This window comes from Vipera berus (genome assembly GCF_964194415.1).
Source record: "Vipera berus genome assembly, chromosome: 9".
NCBI classification, from domain to species: domain Eukaryota; kingdom Metazoa; phylum Chordata; class Lepidosauria; order Squamata; family Viperidae; genus Vipera; species Vipera berus.
Genome location: NC_138212.1, coordinates 15,012,993 through 15,027,029, shown reverse-complemented (window position 1 = coordinate 15,027,029; position 14,037 = coordinate 15,012,993). Strand labels below are relative to the sequence as shown.

Here is a 14,037-nt window from a genome sequence, read left to right as displayed (position 1 = left end):
AAGAGGGATGTATTTTATTTTGCTGTAAATGCAAAAAAGGCCTTGCTTTTTCATTGCCTGTGTATTTTTCTTAGCTCCACCCAATCCTATAAATGATTGATTGAGAAATAAACCCCACAAGCAGATACTTTTTTTTCCAGGAGTAAACTTCTGAGTAACACTTAAAATATGTTTACACCCAAGAGAAATCCTTCTCTCAAACTTGATCCAACTTAGTTCCCAATAAAACTGTTCAGGATGGGGAAGATAAATAGGTATTTTGAAAAAGGAACACACTTATGCAGGCTCCAAAGGAATGGGAAAATTTGAGAAAGGGGGTGCAAAACCACCGCAAAGCTTCTCCAGATCATATAGATACGCAGCCACCTTAACAAAAGGCTACAGGGGGGGAAACCCCAGCCCGATTGGCCAAGACTCGATTTCCCAGGACACTTTGCACGGCTATTACGCCCAGTCCCACTTAGTCCAGAATTCTATTGGTCGTCTTCAGTGCCCTTTCTGTCGAGCGCCATCTTTATTGGCTAAACGTATCATCACTTTTGTAAGTGGGCGGATCCGTCCGCGAGCCTGTTTTAGAAAGTAGCGGGAGCATTAGTCTTTGCCTCGTCTGATCTTCGGGTCACAGTTGACGGGAGGAGTTTATTAGCCAGCATTTACGTCAATTAATCGTACCCTAATCCCATACCAAAGAATGAGATCGAATTAAAAAAACGAACACCTTTCTTTCTCTCTCCCATTGGGAAATATTGAGATTACCCCGCCCCTCCACTCTAACTCCGCCCCAGGATTGGACAGGTTCCTCTTCAATCTTCAATCCTTTCTCGGACCTTCAGGACGGTGGTTCGCGCGACTGGGCGGTCCTTGTCATCTTAAGAAGGGGCAGTCGGTCGCTGCTGCTCCTTTCATTGGCCGGCACGCCCGCCTCTCTTAGCCCTCGCCCGGCGCTGATTGATTCTTCCCCGCATCGCCCTTCTGTTTGGCCCGCCGCCGATTGGCCTGGGCTTGAAAGGAGGCGGGACGAGGCGTGGAGCCTGCGCGCGGGGCCGCGGCGGCGGGGAGGGACGGATCTGAAATTATTTTTTATTTCTTTGTTTCCGAGAGGGGAAAAAGAGGGGAGGAAGGAAGGGGCGGGGAGACACAGAGCCGGAGCACCAAACCGGAGCGGGAGTCTTTCCGGGCCTTCGGCGGACCGGCGCGCTCGGATGTTGTCGCCGTGACCCGGGCGGGGCAGGAGGAGCAGCAGCCGCCGCCAGCAGGCCAGGTTGGGAGTCCCCGAGCCGGGCGGGAGGATGAAGCGCCGGAGCGCCGACTGCAGCAAACTCCGGCGGCCGCTGAAGCGGAACCGCATCACGGAGGGCATCTACGGCAGGTAGGGCCGCACCTGGCTCGCCCGACCCGGCCTGTCAGCGGCGCCGAGGAGCCGGCCGACGCGTTCCCCTCAGGCGGGGTGGACCCGGCCGCTGCCCCCGGGGCTGCCGCCTGCGACGCCGCCCTCCTCAGCTGCCCTCAGGCCCGCGCGGGCTCCCCTCAGACCCAGCCAAGGGCTTTCCGAAGCCCCTGGATGGCGCTCCCGGAGCCGCCTCGCCGACCCGCCGGGCTTCCCTTCCCGGCCGGCGCCTTCAGAAGCGCCTTTCCCATCAGCCCCAGCCGGCCCGGAGGATCGTTTCGCCGGCCTCAATCCCCTCCCGCAGCTGTGCGAACCCCTTGATAAGGACGGGAGGGAAGCATGGGAGTTGTAATGCAGGCTGCTTGCGGGTCACCGGCCTTTCCCCACTAACTTCTCCCGGAGGCCAAAGGAAGCTCTGCCCGGCTTCTGGAAGTGGCCCTGAGGAAGGGAGGACCTCCTTTCGGTTTCCCTTTCCAAACTCAGGACTGAAGCTGGCCTGACCTGCGGGATGCTGGCTTGGTGGAATTGGTTTTGTAGTCCCGTGTCTCTGGAGAGCAGCAGGTTGGGGGAAGAATAGTTGGTCTGGAGCAGGGGTCTTCAAACTTGGCCCTTTTATGACTTGTGGACTTCAACTCCCAGAATTCCTCAGCCAGCAAAGCTGGCTGAGGAATTCTGGGAGTTGAAGTCCACAAGTCATAAAAGGGCCAAGTTTGAAGACCCCTGGTCTGGAGGGACTGCTAAGAGCTTTGTGACCCACCTCGGCTAAGGTAGTGAAGTCGCGTTAAGGCCCTTGCGTACCTGACTTTTTTTTTAATTTTTATTTTTTTATTTTAATTCCATTTATATCCCGCCCTTCTCCGAAGACTCAGGGCGGCTTACAAGCTTAGCGGTAGCCTTCATTCTATGTATATGCCTGCTTATTAGGGCTTTCACACCCTCCCCAAGCGGCATTATTACAAAGTCAGCTGTAATAGCAATAGTAATAGCAATAACAGTAAAAAAGTAAAAGTAATAGCAATAACAGTCAAAATCTGACTGTGGTTCAGATTTTAAGCCTGTTTTGGAGGATCTTCTCACTTACTTAAGCCACAATTCTGAGAGCAGCTTTTTAGCTTTTTTTTTTTTTAGCTTTTCTCCCAGGAACATTGTGGTCTGTGGACCAAAGTGCCTTTCCTGAAGCATCATTTCTGCCTCCCATTTATGCACAGTTAGTTGGCCAGTCTGCCCTTCAAGCTTGGACACCTGCACTCCGTGGAAGTCTTTTCTCCTGGGTGTGTTAAATTTTAAATTTACCAACAAAGAGGGAAACTAGGATAGCCTCCTTTTAACCCTTTGTCGGTAAATTTAAAATTTAACACAAAAACATAGTTGGTCACTGCCCGAGAAGGCTCCTAGATTGGGGCTGAAAGGCGAATGCAAGCAGTATGCTCGGTCCCATATTTGGGGAGACCAGGTTGCCCTGAATAGATCGGAAAACATTTATTTTCCTGGGTCTACTGTTCCCACCATTGTTCTTTATTCTCCAGTGCAGTGTTTCTCATCCTTGGCAACTTTAAGGTGTGTAGACTTAAACTCCCAAAATTTCCCAGCCAAGATGGCTGGGGATTTCTGAGAGTTGAAGTGAACCCAGCTTAAAGTTGCCAACGGTGTGATCTTCTGCATGGCTCTGTATGAGGTCATTCCTGTGGTTGGTCCTCATTCTAGTTACACCACACCTACACCAGGAATCTTGCCCTGAGAGTCTGTCTTAGGCCTCATCAAATTGTTCTGACGCTCTCAAATCTTATGTTGTAAGCTTTCTATGTTGTAAGCTACCCAGAGTCATTGGATATGAAATGGGCAGCAAATAAACTTTATAAATAAATAAACTCTACCAATCCAACAATTAGAAGCCATCCATAGTTTCCCTCTCATAGAGAACATGTTCTAGAATCCCCCTTGTAACTTTTAGATTCTTCTCCACTCTTCCATTTGGCAATCTTTTCAGGGATTATTTTGATTTCCTACTCATTTGTTCATGACATCACCCAGTGAAACAACCACCTTTTGAAAGGACAAATGAGAAATAGATAACTTTGGCCAACACTCTTGGTTCCCACTGGCTGGAAATTGTGGCTGCTCAAATCCAGAGGACATCCATTTTCTTGCTTCTGCACTACATTGACAGAGTTTTCTGTAGGAAACTACTGATTTTGTAGTTTTTATGCTATCTTTGTACTTGTGTCCTACCGTGATAACTTTTCTACAGATGTAGGGGTCTCTTCCTATAGCCCTTCTCTACATTAATGAGCCTAGTCTCACCTTTTCATACCCCATTGTGCTTTGCCAAGCTACTTCAGTGCCCTCATGCCATTAGTGTTCCTTGTCAATGAGCCTTGGTAATGATTCTACTCATTTATTATGATTTGCTTTTTACTATTTGCTCAGAAATTACATTTCCCAGTCCTTCTCTGCAACAGTTTTACACATCTTATGTTTTTCTCTGTACTTAGTTTTCTTGTCTTTGCTTTCCTACCCTTTTACTATTTGCCACAATCCCTTACCCAAAGAACTTGTTTTGGCTTTAAAGTTTTAAATGAGGGCGTTTCCCCTTTTGTAACTACTGTAAACCTTTCTGAAGACTTTAAAGCAGGGGCTCCCAACCAGGGGTGCTTGCAACCCCTGGAGGTGCGAGATGATATTCCAGGGGGTGCGAAAACTTGGGTTTTCAAAATTATAGTATGCATAATTTGTTGCTGTTATTTTGAACTTTTGTAAGGGGTGCAAGAATATATCAGAAGCGTTCTAGGGGTGTGGGGTATAGAAAAGGTTGGGAACCACTGTTTTAAAGGCTTCCTTCCCAAGTTGGAGAGTCACAGTTGGTTTTTCAATTTTCCATGTCTGTTTTTTTCTGCATTATTTTCTTTTTTATCAAAAATGGTTTGTTTTCTTTGGTGAGAAAGATATTAAAGAATTGGAATTTTCTATGGTGATTTAGTTTCTGCACATTATATGCAGTAGTATTTTTCAGTAATTATCATTAGCTAAACACAGTGCTTTACTTTATTCACCTCTTCCAACCATGAATTTCAATAGTTTCTCAGTGTAAGGTACTGCACAATTTGCAGAAAATGCTATATTGCTGCCAGTTTATATAACTACAAAGAGCCTAATAGATACAAAGTTTGGCAGACAAATTATACTTGTCATTGGCTAAGCCTGAGGAGGAGTTATGTTTTCACAATGACTGGGAAAGGAAGAGAGATCACAATATCAGTTCATACCCACTGCTATATGAGTTTTGTTTTCAGAGACATCAGATTAATAACCGTCATAAAAAATAACTTATAATGAGACCCATCTGTGAAAGCCTATATTCCCCCCAAAGGAAATTTGGCCACTTGAATTGAAGTTCTGTTATGTAATACTGCATAGCTAACTGCTTAAGAATAGCAGAATGTTATTTTCCAGGTTATTTATTTATATTTATATATATATATATATATATATATATATATATATATATATATATATATATATATATATATATATATATATATATATATATATATATATATATATATATATATATATATATATATATATATATATATATATATATATATATATATATATATATATATATGTTTAAGTATTTGTCAAGACTTTTTGAATGGACCTTGCTAATTAACTCTTTCATTCCTGTTTTTGGCCCGGCTCAGGGCTTATCCACAGGAACTAGTCAACTTATGACAGCTCATTATTTGTGCAAATTATTCAAATTGCTAATAAAGAATTTGGGAGGCTAAGATGATCATTTCGAACTCATTTATGTTCTCATCAGTTAGTCATACCCTTTATCTGAGATTCGAACCCGGGCTGATTGTATATCAGGGAGTGTTTTAACCTCCTGAGCCACGGGGTTCTTTCTCTCTTATATTAGCTGGAAGGCAAGGCAAATGTATGTTTAAGTATTTGTCAAGACTTTTTGAATGGACCTTGCTAATTAACTCTTTCATTCCTGTTTTTGGCCCGGCTCAGGGCTTATCCACAGGAACTAGTCAACTTATGACAGCTCATTATTTGTGCAAATTATTCAAATTCGAATCTCAGATAAAGGGTATGACTAACTGATGAGAACATAAATGAGTTCGAAATGATCATCTTAGCCTCCCAAATTCTTTATTAGCAATTTGAATAATTTGCACAAATAATGAGCTGTCATAAGTTGACTAGTTCCTGTGGATAAGCCCTGAGCCGGGCCAAAAACAGGAATGAAAGAGTTAATTAGCAAGGTCCATTCAAAAAGTCTTGACAAATACTTAAACATACATTTGCCTTGCCTTCCAGCTAATATAAGAGAGAAAGAACCCCGTGGCTCAGGAGGTTAAAACACTCCCTGATATACAATCAGCCCGGGTTCGAATCTCAGATAAAGGGTATGACTAACTGATGAGAACATAAATGAGTTCGAAATGATCATCTTAGCCTCCCAAATTCTTTATTAGCAATTTGAATAATTTGCACATATATATATATATATATATATATATATATATATATATATATATATATATATATGTGTAAATTTTAAATTGCTAACAAAGAATTAAGGGAGACTGATATGCATTTCAAACTTATTAGTTTTCATCAGTCAGCCATACCCTTCTGAGATTCGAACCTGGGCTGATTGCACATTAGGCAGTTGTTTTCACCTCTAAGCCACAGGATCTCTCTCGCTTTGTTAGCTGAGATTTGTCCCATGTTTGGGGCCTAGCAAGGTAATCTAAAAATAGTTAACAAGCATTTGACATATATCTCCCCTTGCTTCTCAGCTAACAAAGCGAGAGAGATCCTGTGGCTTAGAGGTGAAAACAACTGCCTAATGTGCAATCAGCCCAGGTTCGAATCTCAGAAGGGTATGGCTGACTGATGAAAACTAATAAGTTTGAAATGCATATCAGTCTCCCTTAATTCTTTGTTAGCAATTTAAAATTTACACAAATATGAGCTGTCACCGGTGTGACTACTGCCTGTCGATGGCCTTCAGGTTAGGCTGACACAGGAAATAAAGATTTGTCCCATGTTTGGGGCCTAGCAAGGTAATCTAAAAATAGTTAACAAGCATTTGACATATATATATATATATATATATATATATATATATATATATATATATATATATATATATTCTCATATTTCTGGAGTGTGCTCTATATATAGTAGTGAGTAGTACTTTTAAATGTTTAGGAAAACAGTTGACAGGGCAGGCTATATCAGTACCTGTATTCTCCCAATTATTACTTATACAAAACAAAAGTTTATAAAAACAATCTGAGGGTGAGTGTTTTTTAAAAGATTGCTAGGAGAGAAACTTAAGGCTGACCAAATCTTTCATAGAAGCAAACGGAGGTCTGGCCTAGTTATTTTCAAGCTATCAAAATGCACTGGACAGGGACTGTTTCTTCATCGATCTGACAAAGTTGATAGAATCTTAGCCCAGTCAAGATCAAATAAACAAAATTATTAACTGCTTGCTTTGAAAAATGATGATCCCAAATAGAGCCCATCTGTAGCTATTGATGCTTCCTGAATTAGCTCTCTTCTATGACTGCTCATTTATCTTTATAATACTAAGATAATCCTCCTTCCCTGTAAAGAAGTAGGCATGGCCCTTCGAACAACAGAATTACGGTAATATCAATCTGTAAGTCTGTAAATCTAACCTTTGATGGTTATTTTTGTAATGTACTGTTGAGAATGAGTATGCCACTATTTAGGTTCCCTATTCTCTTAGATGGTTATGTTTTGAAATGACAAAGTATACCACTCTTGATCTTGAGTGACAGAAGACTTGCTTGGGCATAAACAGGACTCTTGTTCCCTGCAGATGCCAGCAAAGACAGAGTCAGAATATAAACTTGCTACACACAGTACATGCTGCAGAAAAAGTTCTGCATGGTCCCAGAGTCCCTGACCCAACTTTCAGCCCAGATCTTGCTGTGCTGCTTCGCCAGGCCACGGAAGATGGGGTGACTTAATAATCCTGGTGTTTTTTTTCTTTCTTTCAAACATGGGGCTAAAAATTGCAAGATTTATGTTCTGCTTCCCTATTGAACATTGATCGGTAGATGTTTCAGACGTATGATTAATTTATTAGATTAATGCACGAGTTTAGCTTTGTACCAGATTCCTGTGCTTCTTTAATCTTAACATGGCAGAATATTACTCTTCAAAGAACTTCAAGGCACTGTTTACCTTAAAGAATCTTTATTTGAGAAACATAGCATCTGCACGTACACAGGCAAAGCCAAAATCTGAATTCCCCTCCCCTGAGCACATAGTATTAAAGCACAATTCCCTCCTCTAATTAACAGTCATAAATCACATTCTCCAATTAGTTTGAAATGCAAGCTTTCCCTCCAGTTCTCCAACCTGCCATTTCTTATCATCTCTTATTTCAAAAAACCTTGGTTCTCACGCTGTTTACAATACTGTTATGTCTAACTAAACTCCCCTGCATGTTCCTCCCCCTCCCCCACCCCCCCAGTATCATCTAATTCTAACTCTTAATTCTAAGAATAAAACATAAGGAAAATGGCTACATCTCCAATGTTGTCAAAGCAAGAACATCCGATGTTAGCAGTGTTGACACTTGGCATAGGTCAAGGGTAGGCAACCTTGGCTCTTTTATGACTCGTAGACTTCAACTCCCAGAATTCCTGAGCCAGCCATTCTGAGGAGAAATGGAGAGGTTTCTATGCTGAGCCATGCTGGCTCAGGAATTCTGGGAGTTGAAGTCCACGAGTCATAAAAGAGCCGAGGTTGCCTACCCCTGGCATAGGTGATTAAGGTTTGGAAAGAAGATATTAGGATAGAAGTGTATCTATACTAAAATGCTATTGTTGGATGGATTGGTTGAAAAAAACATGAGTCTGTATAGCATTATTAGGAGCCCTGCCTGTTCCTATTGATGTATGCAGTAATAACATTTGAATAAATTTCCAGTTTTCTCTACTATTTTATTTCTAGAACATATGCATTAAGATCTAGTTGAAGAGCTAAAACTGCATTGGGTATAAACCAGGTTTCAACAGCCTTATGTAGAATTGCACTACCAGACTTCCAACTAACATATGGAAGTCAACATTTCTGCAGGGCACTAATCATTTCTTATTGGCATGTTAGTTTAAATCTTAGTTCAGCTATAAAGTCAGGAAATGACTCTAAAGCATTATCTCAGCATTCTATCACAGTGCAAGATTTGTAATAAATAATAAATGTAATACTGATCTATTTTAGAAAGCTGTTATAAGCTTACTGAGAATGGATGTGATCTTACATAAATGTTGATCGCTAGTTGAAAATATTTCTATAATACCATGTTTTGTCAGAGCTAGCATAATTGCAGAATTGTCACGTTAACATCAAAGAACTTGAGAAATTTGAGAAATCTTGTGCTAAATTAGCCTCTGTAAATATGATGACTATTTGGATTGGATGCACTGTAGAGTAACTTGTCTGATAGCCATAAGCAACCCAGGATTTCCTACAAGGAATGTGATCATTGCTGTGGATGGAAGAATGAGGGTTTAGAAGGGTCATTCTTGTTAACCTTTTAAAGAGACCAGAAGTTTACATGGTAGCCAAAAAGAACAGCTTCTTTTCGTGGCTAATACAATTTACTAGTTTCTTAAATTAGTAAATGTATGTGTATGGACTAATATTTTCTAGGCATTTTTTAAAAACCAGATTACCATACCTATATATTTACAGTCTAAAGTCATAGTAAAACAATAGTGGATGCCTCCATGCATTTTTGTGGAATTATTACAAAAGTGGTTTGCCATTGCCTTACATGAGAACGATTTGAGGGTAGAAGAACAAAAAGCACATTCCTTAGGTAACATTACCAAATACCTCTTGTATTGTGTTGTGTTGTAATCTCCTACTTACTTTATGTTTATCCCAAAACTCACCTTTTATGGATTCTATTTTGATGCTTACTATTGGAACTAAGTTGAAACATTACATGATTTCTATCTTTAGATTTCTCCCTCTCCTTTCCACTCCATCTTTTAGTTTCCCTTTGTAATGGGATGTATTGATAGATTGTATTATGTAGACAAATTATTAATAAAGACTAGATGGGATAGTCATTAAAAGGAGACCGCTCTGGAAAGGAAAGATCCAGTTTATGCCAGCCAAACAAATGGAGTATGCCATGCTACCTTGTCACTCTGCTGCTGCAGCCAAATGACGTACATAGCAGTGGCATTAATTTTAAATTGCTGAAAACCTATTCCTAGGCCTTCCTTCCCATTCCAAAACAGGACTCAAAGTCTTTTGCTGGATCAGGATCTCTGGCTGCTGCTTAAGAAAAATAAATGGAAGGCTCCATTGGCATATGGATCTGTTGCTCAGGGTTGTGTGCAAAATATTTCTTTTTTTCTCCTCTGAAAAAAAGTTGATACATCAGATGTATACAATATGAATGCATATTATTTGTTATTCAGCAATGTAGGTTCCATTATTAAAAGGTATTACCATATCATAGTTTAGTCAGTTTTTCCCCCAGAATAATTTTATTAAAAATGAAATGATAATTTTTGGTACCAAGCAAGCAAATGCATTCTTGTAAAACGATTAGGGCCTGAAATAGCTGTGGCTCAATTAAATGTTGTAGATATTTGGAGGGTATTTTTGCCGCAGTGGCCTAGGAGGACAGTCATTACCAGATTTTTCAATTGAGTTATTCCATCATTTCAGATACAGTCCTGTTCTTAATTGGGGGGGCGGGGGCAGTGTCTTTGCATTTTTATATAGAGATCAGTTATCAAATCAGTTAACTTATCTCTTTATTTCTCATATTAAGAAGAATCAAACAAAAGTAGTTTGTGCTCATGGTTGCATCTTTGGACTCATACCTGCTTTCAAATATACTTTGCTATGAAAATTTTATCATCTGACTAGGACTTTTTTTTTCTTTGCATCGTCTGGTTTGGTGGCAGCAGGGCCTCAGAAAGTCCATGCAGAGAATGGTAAGGACAGCCAAGAAGATCATAGGAAGCTCGGTCCCTGGTATTCAGGATGCTGCTTATAAGCGCTTATATGTACTTAGAGCTCAAAGCATTGTTAGAGAACCCACGCATCCACTTTACGGTCTGTTTCTGTCGCTCCCCTTTGGGAGGAGGTTTCGAAGTATTTCTAGCAGGACTACCCAGTTCTGTAATAGCTTTGTTCCCTGTGCCATCCGTCTGGTAAACTCGCAAGATTTGTTTTTCTCGCCATGCACATGTATACATAACCCGAACTAGACTGTTTTTTTTCTCTTTGACATATAATATATGTGGGCATATGCATAATTCCGTATTTATTTATTTTTATCATATTTATGTAGTGTACATCGGAGGTGGTGATCCTTTGAGAGCTGAATGCAACGAAATTTAATTTTAATGTATGCCAATTAGTGTACATTCAAAGTGACAATAAAGTTGTTATTCTATTCTAGTGGTGAAACGTAGCAGTATCTCAATTGGAAAGGCACCACACTTATATGTAATACCAGTAGGAGATTCTTTCAGCAAGGACTACTTAGTACAGGATGAGTTCTGTTTTGACTTTCATGAAATGTTCACATTGATCTGTGCCCAAGCTATAAATGATCATGCATAATTCTGAGTAGCAGAGATACAGATCCATTAAGTTAAATCAGGAAAAATGAGGGAGATGAGTGATTAAGAAATACAAAATATAAATAAATAAATGCAATCAAACTGTTGGAATCAACACTATAATGTAAAAAAACAACCCTAAAATTATAACCCATGTTATACATATTAAAGTCCAAAGATTATCCACAACCATTTCAAGGACTGATTACGCTCATTATAATGATAGCTTTTTTTGGCACAAAACCCCTAAATGATGCATCTCAGCCCAGAAGGTTGTATGTGTGAGGTTTCGAACCTGGTTTTCTGAGAATAACAGTGTTAGAGAGACAAGGGCAGTTACAGATCTGATCTTACATCATGTCCATAGGCTGTTCGGTGTTAAAGTGCTGATAACCACAATTACCACTAGGCATGTTGCAACAGTTGTGTTGCAATTGTTGCAACAATTGTATTTCCAATTGTTGTTTAGTCTTTACTTTCTAGGTATCAAATACAAGATACGCTTTAAACTGGGGTGTAATTAGGGCAACAGAATAGCTTGAATTATACCATGCTGCAATGAAGAATAATTATGAAGGTATTTTATGCTGGATCTATTTTTTAAGGTGGAGTTTTCTTTATCATTTGGCATAGGGTTATTTCCTTGATATAAGAAAATCTATTTTTTAAGGTGGAGTTTTCTTTATCATTTGGCATAGGGTTATTTCCTTGATATAAGAAAATGGGAGGAATATTGAGTTTGGCTATATGGCTAAAAGATTGTTGAACATAGCAAATGTTCAGAAAGAACTGTGGAGCAGATTGTTGAAAATCATAGGCTATGATAATGTACTGATTCTATTTATAGTACACTTGGCCTCTGTATCTAGTGGGTAGTAGGTAGAAGCAAATGAATATAGAATAGATATTACTGTATTGTGAAAAGTCATTTATGGATAATATTAAATAAAGCATTGGGATTCCTGCACTGATCTCAATGCAGAGTGCAGTTCTGAGCCTTTCAGAGTAAACTGCTTTACTATTTAATTTGGATTAATATGTTTTTCAGTCTAGGAGCCTACCCAAGTTTGGACAGAGAATCAAGAAATCAACTTAGCGCTGCACATCTGGCAATAAGGTGCCAGTTTGGAGAGATGCCACACTAAATTTTCCTAGTTCTAAAGGGAGGAATGGCCCAGCCAGACTGTGTCATAACACAGAAGTTTTGGAGGAGTGCCTTAGCAAGAAGATTGTGGAAAATCTAAGTGGTCAGTTTTGAAATGTCGTGCACAGCTGGTGATACTTTCTTACTCCTGGTCTGGCCATTTTTGGTCATCTCTGATTCTGTGGATAGAATAAAGCACATAAGCTGCTGCATGGCAATCACTTGCTAAATGTTTTTTTAAACTTTTTTGTATCTTGATTGCTTGGGCTAGTGTTTTGGTTTATTTTAAGCACTGAAAAAATATACATATATCCACTCTAAAGCAGTACTAACAAATCTGGCTGAGGAATTATGGGAGTTGAAGTCCACATATCTTAACGATGCTGAGACTGAGAAACTGTGCTTTAAAGCAGGGGTCCCCAACCCCTGGCCCGTGGACTGGTACCAGTCCGTGGCATGCCAGCAACTGGGCCGCACAAACAAAGCCCCATCTGCGGGATGCAGGCAGCACACAAAACCACGCCCCCTCCGGTCCGCGGAAAAACCTCTCTCCACATAACCGGCCCCTGGTGCCCAAAAGTTGGGGACCTCTGCTCTAAAGTATTCTATTCTTTTTAGATTGCAAAAATATGTTTGAACAGCATCTAGGTTGATGAATAAAAGCAGTTCAGAAATGATAAAATGTTTCTTTTTGAATAAAGCTAAAATGTTATGGGAACATTCTTCTGAATTTACAAGACAATTCTGGAGCACATTAGTCATGTGAGTTGCATCTCGACTGCTTTGTTACAGAAGAAATGATAATGGGATGCCAGAGTTTTGATTTTTATCTTCAGTTTTTTCAGTTGTCTTCAAAAGTAGAGAATCAGACTGCGTTATCTGAACTGTTACATTTTTTTATGCTGTAGTTCTGTCAAGAGAACAACATCAACATGGTCATGTAGGCCTCAGAGAGAAAAAAATACAGCCAGGGAGCCTTTTTTTTTTAAACCGATAGCTTTTGTAAGTATATCTCGCTGACATGTTGTAAATTGCTTTTTAAAAGAAGAAGGGTTTAGCAATGGAAATGCAGGTTAGTCCTCGGCTTATGGCCACAATTGAGCCCTCTATTGCTAAGTGAGACAGTTAAGTGAATTTTGCCCCATTTTATGACCTTTCTTGCCACAGCTGTTAAGTGAATCACTGCAGTTGTTAAGTTAGTTAACACAGGTAAGAGAATCCGGCTTTCCCATTGACTTTGCTTGTCAGAAGGTTGCAAAAGTCGATCTCATGACAACTTTCTGCAACACTTTCAAGTGTGAAAAACAGTCATAAGTCACTTTTTTCAGTGCTGCTGTAACTTTGAACAGTCACTAAAGGAAGTTGTAAGCTGAGGACTACCTGTATAGTTTTCAATTTTTATATCACTTATCCTGGCTTCGTAAGTTACAATTTTAGGAAAAAACTGCAAGTAATCTTATTCAGGGTTTGAATATTGTCAACTGGGATAGAGATACTTCTGACTTGCCTTAGAGCGGTGGCAGCCTTGATGTACTCATCCTGTAGCTGCACTTTAAATGCAGGCCACATCTTAGGGGAGCTGGTGTGATGAACTTGTGATGAAAGCCATAAGAGAATCCTTCTTTCCTTGTCACAACTGGACACATGCCCACAAGAACCTCTGTGTAATGAATAGTTCATTCCTAAGGAATCCCTTTGTAGCAGAGCAAATAGGAATGAGAAGCTCTTAGGCTTGGCAGTGAGACAGCAGACTGAGAGTTCCAAATTCTGCTAGTAGAAGTTAAGAAATTGCATAGTATGTTTTCTAATAACATAAATGCAAAGATGAGACGAGAAAAACAAGTAAAAACTGC

The 14,037-nt window shown here is 40.1% G+C and overlaps 1 protein-coding gene across 5 annotated transcripts in view; it reads left to right on the top strand.

The window, feature by feature from the left end:
* The first annotated feature begins 1,065 nt into the window (after positions 1 to 1,065).
* MACO1 (macoilin 1) overlaps positions 1,066 to 14,037 on the top strand; it is a 61,330-nt gene continuing 48,358 nt past the window's right edge. For 2 of the 5 annotated variants that reach the window (XM_081335490.1, XM_081335488.1), the window contains exon 1: positions 1,077 to 1,369. In XM_081335490.1, the coding sequence (XP_081191616.1) occupies positions 1,290 to 1,369 (80 nt within the window). In that variant the 5' untranslated portion in view covers positions 1,077 to 1,289. Of the gene's footprint in view, positions 1,370 to 14,037 lie in introns of all 5 variants that reach the window. The other 3 variants (XR_014027438.1, XM_081335491.1, XM_081335489.1) reach the window with 3 other exon arrangements.